Raw genomic sequence first — 17,243 nt, 5'->3', positions numbered from 1 at the left:
CTTGAGTAAAGAAAAATGTCAGGCTGGAGAGATGGCTCAGTGGTTAAGAGCACTGACTGTTCTTCTAGAGGCCCTGAGTTCAATTCCCAGCAACCACATGGTGGCTCACAACCATCTAGGATCTGATGTCCTTTTCTGGTGTGTCTGACAGCCACAGTGTACTCATATGAATAAAAAGTAAATCTAAAAAAAAAAAGGCTCTAGCAATTAATCCTTTATTTAAAATGTCATAGTAACCTTTAAGAAAGATTTTCCCAACTGTTCATTCTTCTAGGTCATAAATAAGGTTCATCTTAAGACAAATCATGTTACAAAGAGAGATGCTAATGGGCATTTACGAATCAAGACCATCTATGATCAGAGCATTGAAGAGTAAGTTTGCCCTGTGTTTACTGTTTATCTGTGACATCTTCCTGTGCTGCCCCAGCTGGCTGTCACCTCATCACATTGCCCTGGCTGGCCTCAGACTCACTCACTGCCTGAGCCTGGTCGTCGTCTTATATCGTCAGTCTAAGTATTAAAGGTATTTTCATGGTTATCTGACATAATACGCATAAGTGGAACTAGAGAACGGCTGGCGTAACTCTAACACAGAACCGAGTTGGGATTGCCTTTCATTCTAAAGGGGCAAAGGCCATGGTATGTAATTAAACCTGCAGATCATGAATGATTTAAAGGGAGCCAATGTGGCCTTACTTCACTGTGGCCAGAGCAGACCTGCAAGACCCTTGTCAGCAAGCATTGAAAGGAGACAAGAGGAGTGCACATAGGAGCTCTAATGAAGAGTTTGCAGAATGGTGCGGTAGATAGTGTTTAGTCTAATTGGTATGTCATCTGAGAAGCCGGACGGCAGACTGAGATCTGCAGTAGTTGGTGCAGTCCTCATAGAACGGTCCTGTCTTTCTCCAGCCTGAGCATTCTGAATGAACAAGCTAACGTGTGGTCATGCTTAGTCCCGTGCTTGGGCACAGCATAATGTCTCACACACTGGGGAAGGTAAGCGGAGACGTCGGAGGCCCTTGACAGTTACAACCCCAACAGATGGGGCGGTACTCTGACTCAGGGTGGCCATACTTTTCTTGCTTGGTAACAGAGACTGAACCCAGGGCCTTGTGCCTACTAGACATGTGCCTTACTGCCAGGCTATGTCACCAGCCTTAGAGTAGAAGTTCTTATATTTTTCTCCTCATTTTCAGGTTGCTCCCTGAGAAAAGATATCTTGTAAAGGTATGTAATAATTAATACTCATCAGTGGTGTCTTAGTCAGGGTTTCTATTCCTGCACAAACATCTGGAGCAAGAAGCAAGTTGGGGAGGAAAGGGTTTATTCAGCTTACACTTCCACATTGCTGTTCATCACCAAAGGAAGTCAGGACTGGAGCTCAAGCAGGTCATGAAGCAGGAGCTGATGCAGAGGCCCCGGAGGGATGTCACTTACTGACTTGCTGAGCTTGCTTTCTTATAGAACCCAGGTCTACCAGCCTAGGGATGGCTCCACCCACAATGGGCTGGGCCCTCCCCCCTTGATCACTAGTTGAGAAAATACCTTACAGCTGGATCTCATGGAGGCATTTCCTCAGCTGAGGCTCTTTTCTCCGTGATAACTCCAGCTGTGTCAAATTGACACAAAACCAGCCAGTACAAGTTGGATACTTCAAATAGGTATATTTTATTATGTGCTAATTCTTCCATGAAAAAGAAAAACATACGTGGCTGGTTTGTGAATGAATGAATAAAAATTAATTTCTCATTTTAATAAAGGTGTTTTTGTGATATGTTTAGCAAAACTTCATTGGTATTTGGCATTATCATTTTATAATTTAATATTAAATCAGTATTCTCATCTTTTTTCTTTTTCATTCTGCCAAGTTTTGGGGGAGCCACGCATGCTAAGGATAGGGTACAAAGGACACTTTTTGCAATACATGGAGAGTACCATTCTCTGGATGGGAATGTTCTTTGTCCCAAGGATTGGTTGACGTGACAGTGTGGCATGGCAGAGACGTTTTTGTCATCATTACTGTGTGTGTAATGTGAGTGCAGATGCATGTGGGGAGGCTAACTTTCAGAAGTGGTTCCTTCATTCCGTCATGGCTTCCCAAGATTAAACTAAGGTCATCAAGGGTCAAGGTTTGATTGGCACATGCCTTTACCCTACCCACTAAACCATCTCACCAGCCACAGAGTTTTTACATAGATTCCTTCTCATCAAGATTGTGTATGTTGAGGGGGAGTGTTTTCACACATGCATGTGCATGCTCCTGTGTATATACAGGCACAAGTGGAGGTCAGAGAACCAACTTCCAGAGTTTGATCTCTTCTTCTGTTGTGGAGTGCTGGGATGGACCAGGACCCTGAGGGTTACACAGCAGATGCCTCTGCCTGCTGAGCCATCTTGACAGCCCTCATCAGATTTTTAACTATGGAGTCTCACACATGCATATGCAGCCCACAGAACTTAACGAGCTCCCACTTAAGTTAACTACTAATAGTTAGAGTGCACATCTTCATTAATGCTCTCAGTCATGAGAGTTGAGACTTATGTTTTTTAGAGTGTAAGGTGAGCTGGGGACCTTTCTGCCTAATGCTTTGTCCCCAAACTCCACTAGAGACCTGTCTTCATTACTCATAGATTCTTCCTCTTTCTGCTGCCATATGAGCTGGGACAGGTGACTGCATCCCAGAAACCTAGTCTTCTTACTTGTTTTTATAGTCATTACTAGTCCATGTTTGTTTTCTTAAACACACTGTAGTCCGTGACTGCAACTCTAACTAGATTTTCTTCTTTTTTGTTCAGAACAAACTTTTCCCACAAGCTATTTCTTACTTAGAGAAGACATTTCAGGTTCGAAGACCTGCCGGCAGGATCTTACTTAGCAGGTATGTGACACCGGACATTGATCATTACCTCCATTCATACAGCCCTGTGAACCTCCCACTTCCCAATATGACAATGCATGGGACCTACAGTAGAATTTTAGTGTGTGTGTTTTTAGAAACTAAACTGCAAGTTGTTTAAAAGGGTTCAAAAAGCGCCTACTGAACAGCCCCTTTTCTGCTTTCCCATTATAAGCTATTCTTGTACCTCCTCCTTCGACTCCTCCTCTCACTCTTTCCCATCCTCCCCCTCCTTCCCCTCCTCCCCATCCTTTCCTTCCCCCTCCTCCCCTGTCCCTCCTCCTCCCTCCTCCATGTGGTAGTGCTGTTTGCTTTGTGAGGTATTTGATAACCCAAGTCAAGAGGACTTTCCATAGACCCGAAGTCTCTCAGTGAGCTGCCTGGCTAGTTAAATACTAACCATTCTTAATGGAATAATATAGCGGTGTCTTAGTTCCTTTTCTGTTGTAGTGATAAAGCACCAGGAACAAGGCAGGCCTTATTTGGGGTGTATGGTTGAGAAAGTTAGGGTCCATGGTGGGCAGCAGGTTAGGGTCCATGGTGGGCTGGGGCAGCAGCTGAGAGCTCACATTCTGGGACCCTAAGCTGGAAAACAGAGAGTACACTTGAAATGTCAAAGTTGTTTTGAAACCTCTGTGCTCCCAGTGACATATTCCCTCCAGCAAGACCTCCCCAAACAGCCATCAATCAGCGACCAAGTATGCAGATGCCCCCAGCTTACTGGGAAATCTGTTTCAGGCCTCCACAAGTGCATGGCTGTATTTTAACTGCTGTGAACTATCCTTTCTTTTTTTTTGTAAATTTTGATGTATGAACAAACCAGACAATGCGCGACAAACCAGTACCTACGGAAAGAGAACGACCCACACAGATACTGCACTGGAGAGTGCGCGGCGCATACCAAGTGTGGGCCTGTTATAGTGCCCGAGGAGCACCTCCAGGTAAGTCTCCCTGTGCTCGGCCGGCCTCTCCACTCCAGAGTGTAGAGCGATGTTCCAGATCTTTCTCAGCAAGAGATTGTAGATAACGGTGTGAAGGCACAGCGCCTCCTCGGTTTGTGTACTCTGGAGTGCATCTGAATGCCAGGACGGTTACGGCTGAGTCACATTCCCTGCCACTGACTCCATCTTCCCCAGCAGCTGATGCAGGCAGGGTTCAGAACTTCAAAGCTTTACAAGCGTGTTTGAGCTTCTCTTTGGCTCATTTGTGCTTGGATTTCCTGCCACAGTTTAGTTGAGAACCTTAGCTTTTCCCCCCAGAACATTTCTTTTAGCACTTTAAAAGGGCAGTTTAATGTCTCCTAAAATATAAACTCAGCCTCAACCCAAGTTTGAACTTTATTCCACAAAAACACTAGCAACTGGCCGGGCTGTAATGTGCATCTGTGTGCTGTATACCGACTTGAAGACATACTTAAGCTTAACTGAAAGAAGAAAGGTTCGAAGGCAGTAGGCCTAGTTAGCCTGAAAAGTTCAGATGTGCACATGCTAAAACAAAACAAAACAAAACCCCTATGTGAGAGCCCGGGGGAGATAATGTGTACAATCCCAGCACTTGGAAGGCAGAAGGAGGAGACGCTCAGGTTTGGCTCAACCTGGGTCACATAGCAAGACTTATCTCAAAAAGCAAAATGACTTAGACAAAGGAAGATCTGGAGGAATATGCAGCCAACACTAAACAGTCCAGGTCAGTCTAGTTGCTGGCTATTTTTTCTCTTATTTTTTTTATTTCATGTGTATGGCTTCCCACGTGAGACGTGCTTGGAGAGCTAGAGACAAGTCCTCTTAGACTGTACAGAAGGATGACGTCATGAGGGGACCGACTTGTGCCTTGTATTCTTTTGTATTGTTTACATTTGTAACAAAATTCTGAATTTATTTTTATTTTACTTATGTGTGTGTGTTGTGTTTCTGTGAGTTCAGGCACATGCCAATGTGTATGTGTGTGTGTGTGTGTGTGTGCGTGCGTGTTGTGATGTGTTTCTGTGAGTGCAGGCACATGCATGCCAATGCCTTATTGTGAAGGTCAAAGGACAGTTATCAGGAGCTGGTTTCCTGTCCACTCGGAATCCTAGGGGTCAAACTCTTAAGTTGTCAGGCTATGTAGCAAATGCTTTATCTGCTGAGTACTCTTGCTGGCCCACGAGTTTGCTTTGGTATTTATTCATCTATTTTCTTACTTATTTATTCGTTATTTTTTGAGATAGGGTCTCTACATAGCCCTGGAACTCGGCATTTAGGCCAGCCTAGCCTTGGATTTACATATGTCCACCTACCACTTTGGTTTTGTTTTTAATGTTTTATACTTACTTATTTACCGAATTTGTGTGTGCCTGCCACAGCATGTGTGTGCACGTCAGAGTCTTTTGAGAGGCAAGTTCTCCCCATCCACCAAGTAGGCTCCAAGGCTCAAGCTCAGGCCCAGACGGCAGCATCGCCTCTACCTGCCGAGCCATCCTACCAGTCCAAGTTTTCTTTATGATGGGAAATACTTTCCATCAGGTAAATAATTACATTTGAAATAATCACATACCAAGGAAGTTGCAAAAATTATAGATATGATGTAGGTCACCGGTAGAACACTGCCCCCGTGTGTTCCATTCCCAGTACAGCAGGTGGGCGTGGGTGGGAAAGCCCCTTCACCAGTGTTTGACTTTGGCTTCTGTCACTGTGATAAACATCTGACTAGCAGTAACTTTAGGAAGAAAAGCGTCTCTTACGGCTTACAGTTCTAGATTGTAGTCCATCATTAAGGGAAGTCGAGGCAGGCACTTTAAGGGTAGACCTGGTTGGTATTCCACACCACATTACTTCAGACCAAGAAAGCTAGTTCATAGCCAAGGAACTACAGCAGGAACCAAGGAGGATGTTGCTTCCTACCTGCCTTGGCTTGTTTTCTTAGCTTTCCAGTTCAGAACCCATTGTTTAGGGACAGTACCCCCACATTGGGCTGGGCCCTCCTACTTCAATTCACAACCAAGACCGCCTGGAGCCCAGCCTGGTTGAGGCAGTTCCTAAGCTGAGGCCCTCTTCTCACTACAACCTCATTATTAGGTTGTAGCACATGGACGTTTAGAATGAATCAGCACACCTAGTTTCAGGGGTTCAAAACCATTTCAGTTTCTCTTTATCCTGCACCTTAGCTTGTTAACCTTTATACATAGCAGTCACTTTCATTGAGTTTATAAATTTATGAGCATTTGTGTCAAGTACAAAGTTTAGGGAAATAAATTCAAAAGAGGTAAGAACAAAACAGGGAAATGAGAGTAGGGTTTTTGGTCCTTGACTTGTTTTGTTTATGAGCCAGAAATCTTACTTCATTGCTTGGTATGAGTTCAAAGAGTCCTCTTGCCTCAGTCTCCCAAGTCCCAGGACTGGAGGTTTGCAACTTCTGCCTGCCCAGTTCCTGATTTCAGCCACACTGTGTGACAGTAATGTTAAGTAGCATGTTCCTAGTCTGTGGAATCCCTTGGCCCTGTCACTCGGCTGACCCAGGCTCTGCTTTGCTTTTTCTCTTCACCTGTGTGTGCAGCAATGCAGGGTCTGCCGAGAGGGTAAGTGGCCGTGTGGAGCAGTAGGTGTGCTAGACCCAGAGGGCGTGCAGGATGCAGACTTCGTTCTCTATGTTGGTGCTCTGGCCACTGAGAGATGCAGCCATGAAAACATCATCTCTTACGCAGCCTATTGTCAGCAGGAGGCGAAAATGGACAGGTAAGCTTTTCTCCGAGCCTGCCCCCAAAACAGGGCCGTGAAAGAGATTTTACATCTGCTCAGACACTTCTAGGATTAAGAAATAAGTTGTTAGACTAAAGAAAATGAGCTTCTTTCTTTCTTCCTTTCTTGTTTTTTGTTTTTAAGACAGGGTTTATCTGTGCATCTCTGTCCTGAAACTCCCTCTGTAGAGCAGGCTGGCCTCAAACTCAGACATCCTCCTGCCTCTGCCTCCTAGTGCTGGGCTTAGAAACATGTGCCAGTGCTTCTCAGCAATGTCGAACTTTTAGAGATCCTCCTTCTGCAGGTTCTGGGTGCTGGGGTTATAGAAGTATGCTTCCAGTTTCCTGGAGGGTTTTAGGAAGTAAACCTGTGTTGTGAAAGCAATCAGGCCCTGTGGCGTGATTGTTCCTTCCTTAAAACACCAGTCATAGTGTGTCTTTATTGCTTTCTATTTCTGTGATGAACACCAAACAGCAGACTTGGTGAGGAAAGGATTTATCTGGTTTGCACTTTGATTTCCCGGCCCATCGTCAAAGGAAGCCATGTTGGGAGCTCAGAGTCAGGAACCTGGAGGCAGGAGCTGATGCAGAACCGTGGAGGAGTGCTGCTCACTGCTCACTGTCCATGGCTCATTCAGCTTGCTTTTACAATTATAACCCAGGGCCGCCTGCTCCTGGGTGGCACTGCCTACCGTGGGCTGGGACCTCCCACATCAATTATGAATCAAGAAAGTCCCCCACAGACTTGACTACAGGCCATTCTGATGGAGACATTTCTCAGTTGAGCTTCCCTGTTTCCGGCTGATTCTAGCTTCTGTCAAGTGGACCAACAAAAAAAAAAAAAAAAAAAACACTAAGCACGCATAGTGAGGAAAATTTTGGCTAAAACAAAACCTAAACGGAACAGAACAGACACTGTCTCAATGCCATGTTTCACACTGGGACTGTGGTGGCATTACCTGAGCTCCAGTAGCTCGAGAATCCCGTGCCTCTAATCCTCTCCATAGCCTGTCTTGAGGCTGGCCTGACTTTGTGTGCACATAACATCTTAGGGAGATGTCCCGTGGCCCAGCGTCCCTAACACCTGTGGTCTACACTGCATTCTCCAGGACCCCACCCCACCCCACTGCACCGCCCACATTAAGGTGAACCTTCCTTCTCAGTTCAGCCTTCCTGGAAACATCTTACTCCCACTGGCGCACATGTCCTCGGTAATTAGGAATCCAGTCAAATTGGAATGAAGATTGATTATTGCATTTGGTGATGCCAACTCAATCCTCAGATTAAATATTGACAAGCTTTTGCATTGACTATTGTGTTTGTTACCGCAGAGCTGCACTGGTTTGGAAGATTCATGGACCTCACTAGTGTTTCCTTCTTCCCCCAAGTTATTTACGTTTTTATCTTATTCATGATGTGCCAGAGTCAAAGAATATGATACTTGAACTGCCCGATGAATGATAATGCAGTTACTTCATAGATTCAGGCAGTGGAATGTTCTTGAGAAATGGGCTTTCACTTGCCAGTGCTACAGAATCCTAGTTCCTTTTCTCAGTTTGAACTTATCCGTATGCACCACATACACACAAAATCGGTATGTTGAAAGAACATTGCAAAAATAAAGTGCCTGTGTACTGGAATGTTCTCAGGGAAAAAAACCTCAGAAAGACAGACTTTCCAGCTATGCCGGTTTTCTCAGATGGCGTGGCTGAAGCACTGAGCGTCCTATGTTAGAGGAAACCGTTCAGAGTCGGGCAAACTAGGTTGGTCTGAAAAGAGCACGCGTGGTATTCTTGGCAATAGTAGCAGCTTCTGATGTTACAAGTTAGGAAAGATAGGAGGGAGAACAAGGACATTTTCACTGCCTCTATAAGATTTCCAAAGTGGTTTGTTTTTATTTTATGTGTGTGTGTTTCGTCTGCATGCATGCCTGTGCACCCTTATTGGCTGTGTGGCTGCAGAGGTGTAGAGCCACAGCTGTGAGCCACCATGTGGTTGCTGGGATTTGAACTCAGGACCTCTGGAAGAGCAGCCAGTGCTTTCAACTGCTGAGCCGTCTCTCCAGCTCTTTATGATTCTACTGTTTGACCGAATTATTTTATACTGTGAGCTTTTGTTGCTTTTTTTTTTTAATAAAAGCTATGTTGGACTTTATATGTTAGGATCAAGTTGACCTGGCCAGATGAGTGAAGGGAAGGATAGAAAAGTCCCAGCTTGACTGAATCTGTGTCTCATGATGGCGAAAGCACCTCTGCATTTGCTTGTCTCCGGTGAGGGAACTCAGCGCAGGAGGCAGACAGACGGCTGGCAGCAGGAACGGGTCTCAGTCTTGTCGCCCTGCTCTTTACTTGGTTGTGGTGCTTTACTATTGGTTCACATTTGATAGGAATGGATAGCTAAAGAATCAGTGGCCTTGGGATCCGTATATGTGACACTAACCACACCTGGGAAAGGATTTGCTTTGATCACTGGTGTGGAGCGAAGGCTGGCGTCTTATCCAGTTCTGCCCCATCCCTTGAGAAGAGGTCTGTAATCAATCCGCCTGGCCTGCAACACACCCGCTAGACAGCTGAGGGTGACCTTGAGTTCCTCTTCACTCCCAAATTCTGAGATTACAGAGGCATGTGTGCCACGCCCAGCCAGTTATTATGAGTCTCAGGAACTCCATTGTGTGAATGTTCAACTGACCACCAGCCAACTAACCAGCGTAGCAGCTGACTGTACTGCCCGCAAAGATGAACAAAACACACTTACAGCTAATGGTTAGTTATACCTACAAGTCAGCATGCAGTTTTCTGTGTGATAGATGGTTTATACAGGATCATGCGGCACAGAACAAAAGGAGAGAATGGCAAGGACTATCATTCTGTTGATCTGGGAAGGAAGACCTTTTGAAAAGGAAAACTGTAGCCGCTGCCTTAGCCAAACAAGGAGGTAGGGCGCCCTCTGCGGGCGGAGAGTGGTGCGTACAGCTTGCAGTCTTATTGGAAGTTTGGGACTAGCCTGTGTTCTGTAGGCCTGGCTGCCATGAAACTTACCATGTAGACGCCAAGCTGTCCTTGAACTCGGAGTGAACCTCCTTCCTGCTTCTGCTTACCCGTTCTAGAATTACAGGCATATAAACCAGGCCTGGTTTAGCATACGTTAAACAAGATCCTGTACCAAAATGGGGGTGGGGTGGGGGATGGGATGTAGCTTAATGGTAGAGTGCTTGTCCAGTATGTGTGAGGCCCCGAGTTCAGCCTGAAGAAGAAAGAAAAACAGGTGGAAATTCATGCCACGAAAAGTCCTGTTGCTGTCAGAAGCCCCTTTAAACAAGGCCTGATTATACAAGCCGGTTATTCCAGCTATTTAGGAGACCAAGGCAGGAGGGGCACAAGTTCGAGGCCAGCCTCGGCAACAGAGGGAGCTTTAGACGAGACCGAGAAACTCACTGAGACCTTGTGTTAATCCCACGGGTTGAGAATAAGGCCATGACCACAATTTTTGAGCCACACTTGAAACAAACTGGACAGTGACTCCTGGCCAGGTCCATACTGGAGACTCCTTGGCACTGGCCACAGATTGTGAGCTATGGGTTTACAGAGGCAAACCCCACAAGGCTGTGTGCTTCCATCCTCATCAAACCGGGGTAAGCACGCACCTCCTGCCTGCCATCACCAGCACATCCTGTGTAGCTGGGGCAACCAACGCCGTTGACAAAAGCTTCCATAGGCATTTGCCCTCTTGTGCAAATGCCCACATACAGCCAGACACATCGACAATCAAAAACAATAAAACAATTTAAAAAAAAGATCTTTAGCTTATTTTGTATCTAGCCAAGTTGAGGGTTTTTTTTTTTTTTAAAGAACTTCATCCTTAATTTGTAATAAAAAATAAAACTTGACTGCCCCCTACCCCCTAACAGAAAATGTCAACAAATTTGAGCATATAGCAATAAAGGTCTTAACTAAGAAAAGATAATCTTTTATTTTAAATAAAAACATAAAGGGGCTGCAGATGTAAACCGCTTAGTGGTAGAGCATTTCTCGGAGTATAAGAGTCTCTGGGTTCAGTCCTGTGGTGGTGTGGAGGGGGCAGCTACTTCCATAGGCTTTTGAAAGGCCAGGGCTTGTAGAAGAAAAAGGCAAGTTCCCAGAAGTGTCTGAGCCTGGCAGGGGCACATTTGTTCTAGAAGCTACTGTGGCTGTGTTGTGTTTTTGAGATGAAGTCTATGTGGCTCAGGATAGCGTCAAACTTTCAGTTCTGCCTGAGCCTTCCAGTTCTGGGGTTACAGGTGTGTACCGCCATACCTGTCTGTGTGGCCGTGTTTTGGTTAATAATATGCTTTTTCAAAGTACTTAAGTCTGATGCTGTCAGAAAACAACACCATTTTTCTATTTTAAAAGGACAGATATCTGTTATAAGTAGGCAACTATAACAGTGAGATTTATGGTATCTTCACCATAAACTTAAAGCAGCAGTAGAGGAAACAGTTTGGATTTCTTCACACATCCATTTCCCACAGCTTTGAAAAACAGCCAGATACACAGTGGTCATTACCCAGGGTGCTGAACACTTGAAAGCCCCAGTGGAGCCCCCAACCCTTCAAACAAACAAACGGGCATTTCTTTTTCATGCTTTTGGAAAGCAAAAGGTATGGGTCTTGACAATAAAAAAAAGAAGAATTAGCTATTAAAGTGTATTTGATAGTAAGCAAATAATGTCCTTGAGCTCTTTCTCAGGGAAGTATGGGTTAGTAAATATTATACTTCTCAAATATAGTAAAAAAAAAAAACAAAACAAAACAACAACAAAAATGTCATGTTTATTTTAACAGGCCCATAGCAGGATATGCTAATCTGTGTCCAAATATGATCTCCATCCAACCGCAAGAGTTTATCGGGATGCTGTCCACGGTGAAGCATGAGATCATTCATGCCCTGGTAAATGCTGTTAACTTCTGTTCTTTTCGTTAGACGGTTTATTTGTTACATATTCTATTATTCTAATGCATGTTTTATATGATATGTGAGTCCTTAGATTCATGCTCAGTAAAACCTGATGAATTATGTTTCTGGCAATAAAAATTTTAATGGTTAGGATGGGGGCAGGTTGAATTTTGCTCTGTAGCATGATTTACAATTCAGCAGTCATTCCCATTAAAGGTGATTAAACTTAGAGCCAAGGATGGTGCAGGTCTGTACTTAGAGCATTTGTGATGCCAGAGGACAGAGAGCAGGATTGCTGCCATGGTTACACGCGTGGTATCACACCCATTGTGGGCGGCACTGGGGATTAAATCCAGGGCTTCATTCACATTGGACCCCATTCTTGAAACTGAGCCCCATCCCTATCTGACGGTCTCTGATGGATGAATGCACGCATCCACACACAGAGCTGTGGATAGATGTATGTGCACATAGTGCCAGCCTGAGCATCTGTGCACCCTTGCCTCAGCTGCCAGCACCAGCCAATGCTTAATTATTCTCAATAGTGGAGTTGCCTGGCTACAGTTTCAGCACTTAGTAAATCTGGGTGAAGAAGATAGTAGAGTGTCTTTGTTATTATTGTTCATGATGTCTTGGAAAATCACTTCTGCTAAAGTTTTTTTTTTTTCCTCTTCAAACCTGATATTTATAAATAAAGACCACTGGAGTAGTGAGGGCTTGGTCCTGCAATTCACTGTGCAGGCTTCATATTTTCAACTTTTGTCCCACATTTGGAAGTGATACCTAATAGGGTCTACAAGGAAAAACACCAAAGTATTTGTAAAACCGCATAGATGAATTAGAAAGTGTAATTCTCTGTGCTCTGTAATGTACTGTGGATGTAGGGTACACTGTAGCCTTAAGGTATCATGATATAACACAGCATTGAGATATACACTATTCACCTGAAAACAAATTTAAAATATATAAAATACTTTCGAAAATCTTGTATTAAAAACAGTTACATCAACTGGGCATTGATGGTGCAGCCTTTAATCCCAGCACTCGGGAGGCAGAGGCAGGGGGAGCTCTGCGAATTAAAGGTCAGCCTGGCCTACAGAGAGCCAAGACAACCAGGGCTACACAGAGAAACTCTGTCTTGAAAAACCAAAATTAAAAAAAAAAAAAAAAAAAAAAAAAAAAAAAAAAAAAAGAGTGACATCAGTGTGACCAGCAAAGAACACATGTTGCTCTTTCATAGGATCTGACTTTGACTTTGGTTCCTAAGTGCTGTGGGGCAGATCACAGCCACCCCTCACTCCACTTCCACGGCATCCAGCACCCTCTTCGGGGGCGCTGAAAGCACCCACACATACCTGGGGACATTCACACAGACACAGACATACGAGTAAAAATAGAACCTTTTAAATGTTTACAGCAAGTCACATGGTGTTTTAAACTGTAATACAGTCACAGAGTTGCTGCTGAGTTGAAGCATGGACTACCTTCTGCAGAGCTGCGTGATGCTCTTGTGACTAATATCAGGAACACCTCCTCGGTGGCAGACGCTGCTGTGTCTCAATGTCTCACTGAGGGACTCTGAATTCTTTCTTCCAGGGCTTCTCCGCTGGGCTTTTCGCATTCTACCATGATCAGGATGGAAATCCCCTGACTTCGAGGTCTGCAGATGGCCTCCCGCCTTTCAACTATAGGTATTTGCCGCTCTCTTTCTGTTCCTCTCTCTTAGAGGGTGTGAGGACAGAACCTGAGAACCACAGCATTTTCCACGTAGTGAATGACAGTGTCTTTGTGGCCACTGTAAGGGAACTGTAGATTCTGAGACAAGGTGGACTTAGGAGGTGGCTAGTTCAGAGGACCAGGACAGGGCTCTCCAGTAAAATAGTTCGTAGTGTTTATTTACTGTGTGTTTGTTTATAATATTTTAGAGTAATTATAGAGTACAAAATTCTAGGCAGTGGTGGTAATCCACTCCTGTAATCTCAGCACTTGTGTGGTGGAGGCAGAAGGTCAGAAGTTCAAGGTCACCTTCAGCCACATAGTCCAGAGCTGGGATACATGAGACCTCATCTCAGAGAACCAAGGGGGTACTGCAGGGACAAGGACATATATGGTAATGTGTAAGTGGACATTTTCCCTAGACTTTTTGTTTGGTAGTCTTGTCTTTGAAAAGCACGCTGCTCCTGTTGGAAAGTATAACTGGTTACATTAGCATAATCTGTGTGGTGGGAGAGCGCTGTAGGGAAGGCTTCACGGGAAGCCGGCGCTCTGTGAGATCTTCCAGCATAAGTGGAGTTACTGGAAGCAGAACTGGATTAGGCTCCAGCCCGTTTAGAGAAACCATTTTAGTTTATACCTGGAATCCAGAATATATTGGGAGGCTGAGTGAGGCAATAGATTAAGGAGTTCAAGGCCAGCCTCTGCTACATAGCAAGTTTAAGGCTAGCCTGTACTACACAAGATCCTGATTTTTAAAAACAAAACAAAAAAATAGACAAACACAAAAGAGGAGAGCTGAGAGAAATCCTGGATAAAACTGAATGTTAGTTAATTAATTAGCTAACAACTGTTCATTTTCTTGCTGCCATTGTTCACTGTGTTTAAACATTGTCTTCCAAAAATAAATAAAATAAATAAGTAAAATGAATTCATGCAGTGACCCCAAACCATAGGAATAAGGGTCCTGAACCCTGAGGTGTTGAATGGTGGACCAGGGATAAGAACTAAAGACGAAAGCAGTAGCCAGAACCTGGAGGCCTTGCATAAGCTGATGACTGAGGCCAAGCATGTTTATTAAGAAGTACAGCATCATGTATGCCGTCTGTCGGGGAAACGGCCAAGGTCAGCGGAGAGCTAAGTCAGACAGAGTTCACAGAGAACACAGGATACCTCAGCACAGCTGCCTAAGGACTCCTAACTTAGTCCCAGGAGGAAGAGTCCAGTCCCCAGGAGACAACCTTGACTCCTTTGAGTCCTGGGCTCCAGCCTTAGACCAGACTTGCCAAGTCTACTCCTGGACAAGGACACAGAACTAAAGTTCCCTTTGTCTTTTCATTGGGCCTCTGAGGAAGGCCTGAGTCAGTCTGGCTCTCCATAATGCAGTGTGACCAACTGCTCAAACTCCTGCTGGTATGACCCCACCACCACAATGATCTGCACCACCCACCCTCCCGCTAACTATCTAGTATTAAATCATAGCCCCAAATAAGATGCCTTTTCAAAAAAAAATTTTTTTTTCTAAATTGGAAGCAGATAAATAGATGTGATAAAAGAAGTATAAAAGGAACTGGTTTTCTCTGCCGAGAAATGACCTGATACTGCCAGGCTAGCCTCGAACTCCCAAACTTACATGTAGCTGAGGATAACCTTGAATTCCCTATTGCGGGTGTGTATCACCAGCCAGCTTACATGATGCTGGGCACCAAACCCAGCTCAGGTGCTGTACAACAGAGCTGCGCCCAAGCCTGGCATTTTAGTGTCGGTGTATATAAGGCAGTTAGGCCTGTTGTCATTGTTGGATATTCTTGTCACAACACATTGTTCTATCTCTCTTCTGTCTGATGCTGCAGTAGCCACCACAATCCTCTTCTATGTGGCACAGCCTTAAAATGATTTGCCTTGCACGTGTTTGTGTCCTTGAATGTAGACAGTGTTTCTCTGGCTTGTGCAGTTGAGTCCTGCATTTTTAAGAATCTCCTTTGCTGGGCTACTGGTTTTCACTATGGCCTTGAGATTGTAGACAGGGCCTGCGAACCCACAGAGCTGGCCAGCCTTCATGAAACGTATCATCTTTCATGAATAAATGCTTTCCAGATGGAGGCGGCTCTTCGCTTATCTTCAGGACTCTGAAAAGGTTCACTTGGTTCTCATTGAATTTCTAGAGACCTTTTACTCTGCCATTTTCGTGAGAACTTTCTAGAATTTAATTTTGTAGAGGACATGAAACAAGAATTTAACTTTCCTTAATGGATAACCAGTTTTGGTGCATAGTAATTATATAATTTTTTCCCCGCTAATATGGTAGCATTTTCTTTGTTCAGGTTTCTTATATGCTTGGGTCATCTCTGCCTTGGCTCTCTTTTTCTTCCTTCTTTCCTGCCTGCCTGCCTGCCTCTTGCCAGGGAAGGCTGTACAGTCCAGTGGCAGCGTGGTTGCCTAGCATCTACAACCTCCGGTGCTGAATCTCTAGCAAGTCAAGGGGAAAGTGGTGCAGTTAACTCAGTGTCCCAGCTCAGCATTATGAACCAGAGCACAGTGGTACACGCCTATGATTGAAGTACTTGGGATGCAAAGGGGGCGGGGGAGCTCTGGTCTACACAGTGAGTACCAGGCCTTCTAGGGCTACATGTCTCAAGAAAGAAAATAAGATGCTTATGAGTACATTACTCAGATATGACATATAATAACTCTCAGTATTTCAACTTCATATTGATATTCATTGATACTTTTACATTAAAAGTTGTCAAAACAACTGTCTTCTCATTCTGTAATTACAGTCTTGGCTTGTATCAGTGGAGCGATAAAGTGGTTCGGAAAGTGGAGAGATTGTGGAATGTTCGAGATAATAAAATAGTTCGCCACACAGTGTATCTCCTAGTAACACCTCGTGTTGTTGTGAGTATTATTGGATGTCTTCATGTCTCAGTTTTCTTTATGGTTCTTGCTTTACCGATCACTATTATTTACGAAGGTGCACTTACATTTCAGTCCATAAAACAAAATATATGAAGACAGTATAGTAAAGGAACAAGCCAAGACAGAGGGGAGGAAACAAATTTGGCAGAGCATCTTGTGGTCCCCATCCAGCCTGCTGCTTTGAGGCAGGAGCGGAGAGGTGCTGTGCCTAGAAAGAAGCAGCATTATTCAGAGTTATTTGTGGTGGTGGGGGGAGTGGGGGGGGAGGTGGGTGGCTCACTCTACAAAAGTTCCTGCCCCTGCCATGTAAACATGAGGACCACACTCCTAGAGTTCAGGTGATTGGCCAGCTAGCCTAATACAGTGGGTTAGTTCTAGGTTCAGTGAACATGCGCGCGCGCGCGCGCGCGCGCGCACACACACACACACACACACACACACACACACACACACATATAATTTTAAAAACAAAGTAGATAATGTTTAAGGGACATATCTGATACTGACTTCTGGTTTCTACATGCATGTGCACACACAGGAACATGTATATGAATCACACACAAAGTTATTTGAGCAGAAAAGAAAGAAGCCATGGCTAGGGCTGGAGCAATGGCCGTGGTTAAGAGCAGTTGGTTTTTGTTTTTTTTTTTAAGGTTTGTTTGTTTGTTTGTTTATTTAATGTATGTGAGTACACTGTCTCTGTCTTCAGACATCTGTTCCCATTACCGATGGTTGTGAGTCACCATGTGGTTGCTGGGAATTGAACTCAGAACCTCTGAAGGGCAGCCAGTTTTGTCTTTGTAGCCCTGTCTGTCCTGGAATTCACTCTGTAGACCAGGCTGGCCTTGAAATTTACAGATATCTACCTATTTCTGCCTCCTAAGTGCTGGGATTAAATGTGTGTGCCACCATGCCTGGCTAAATTTTGGGTACTCTTATCAAAGAATATAAGGTGAATGTGACTAAGGGTCACCTGGCATTATGACACAGGAGACATGGTCATTTGGAGGACAGTGTGTCTGTGTGCAGCAGTCCTGAAGTGATCGGTGCATAAATACGGTCTGAACTGAT

General features: G+C 44.5%; 1 protein-coding gene across 1 annotated transcript in view; it reads left to right on the top strand.

The window, feature by feature from the left end:
• The window catches only part of LMLN (leishmanolysin like peptidase), a gene marked incomplete at its 5' end in the record, with an annotated part of 52,460 nt that overhangs the window by 4,272 nt on the left and 30,945 nt on the right, over positions 1-17,243 (top strand). The window contains 8 exon segments of the mRNA XM_080918742.1: positions 275-372; positions 1,197-1,227; positions 2,797-2,879; positions 3,721-3,838; positions 6,429-6,607; positions 11,429-11,534; positions 13,137-13,231; positions 16,034-16,151. Coding sequence (XP_080774868.1) covers positions 275-372; positions 1,197-1,227; positions 2,797-2,879; positions 3,721-3,838; positions 6,429-6,607; positions 11,429-11,534; positions 13,137-13,231; positions 16,034-16,151 — 828 coding nt within the window.

Source organism: Micromys minutus (assembly GCF_963924665.1).
Source record: "Micromys minutus genome assembly, chromosome: 7".
Taxonomy (NCBI): domain Eukaryota; kingdom Metazoa; phylum Chordata; class Mammalia; order Rodentia; family Muridae; genus Micromys; species Micromys minutus.
The sequence above is the reverse complement of the archived record's forward strand: the minus strand, read 5'-3'. Positions and strand labels throughout refer to the sequence as shown.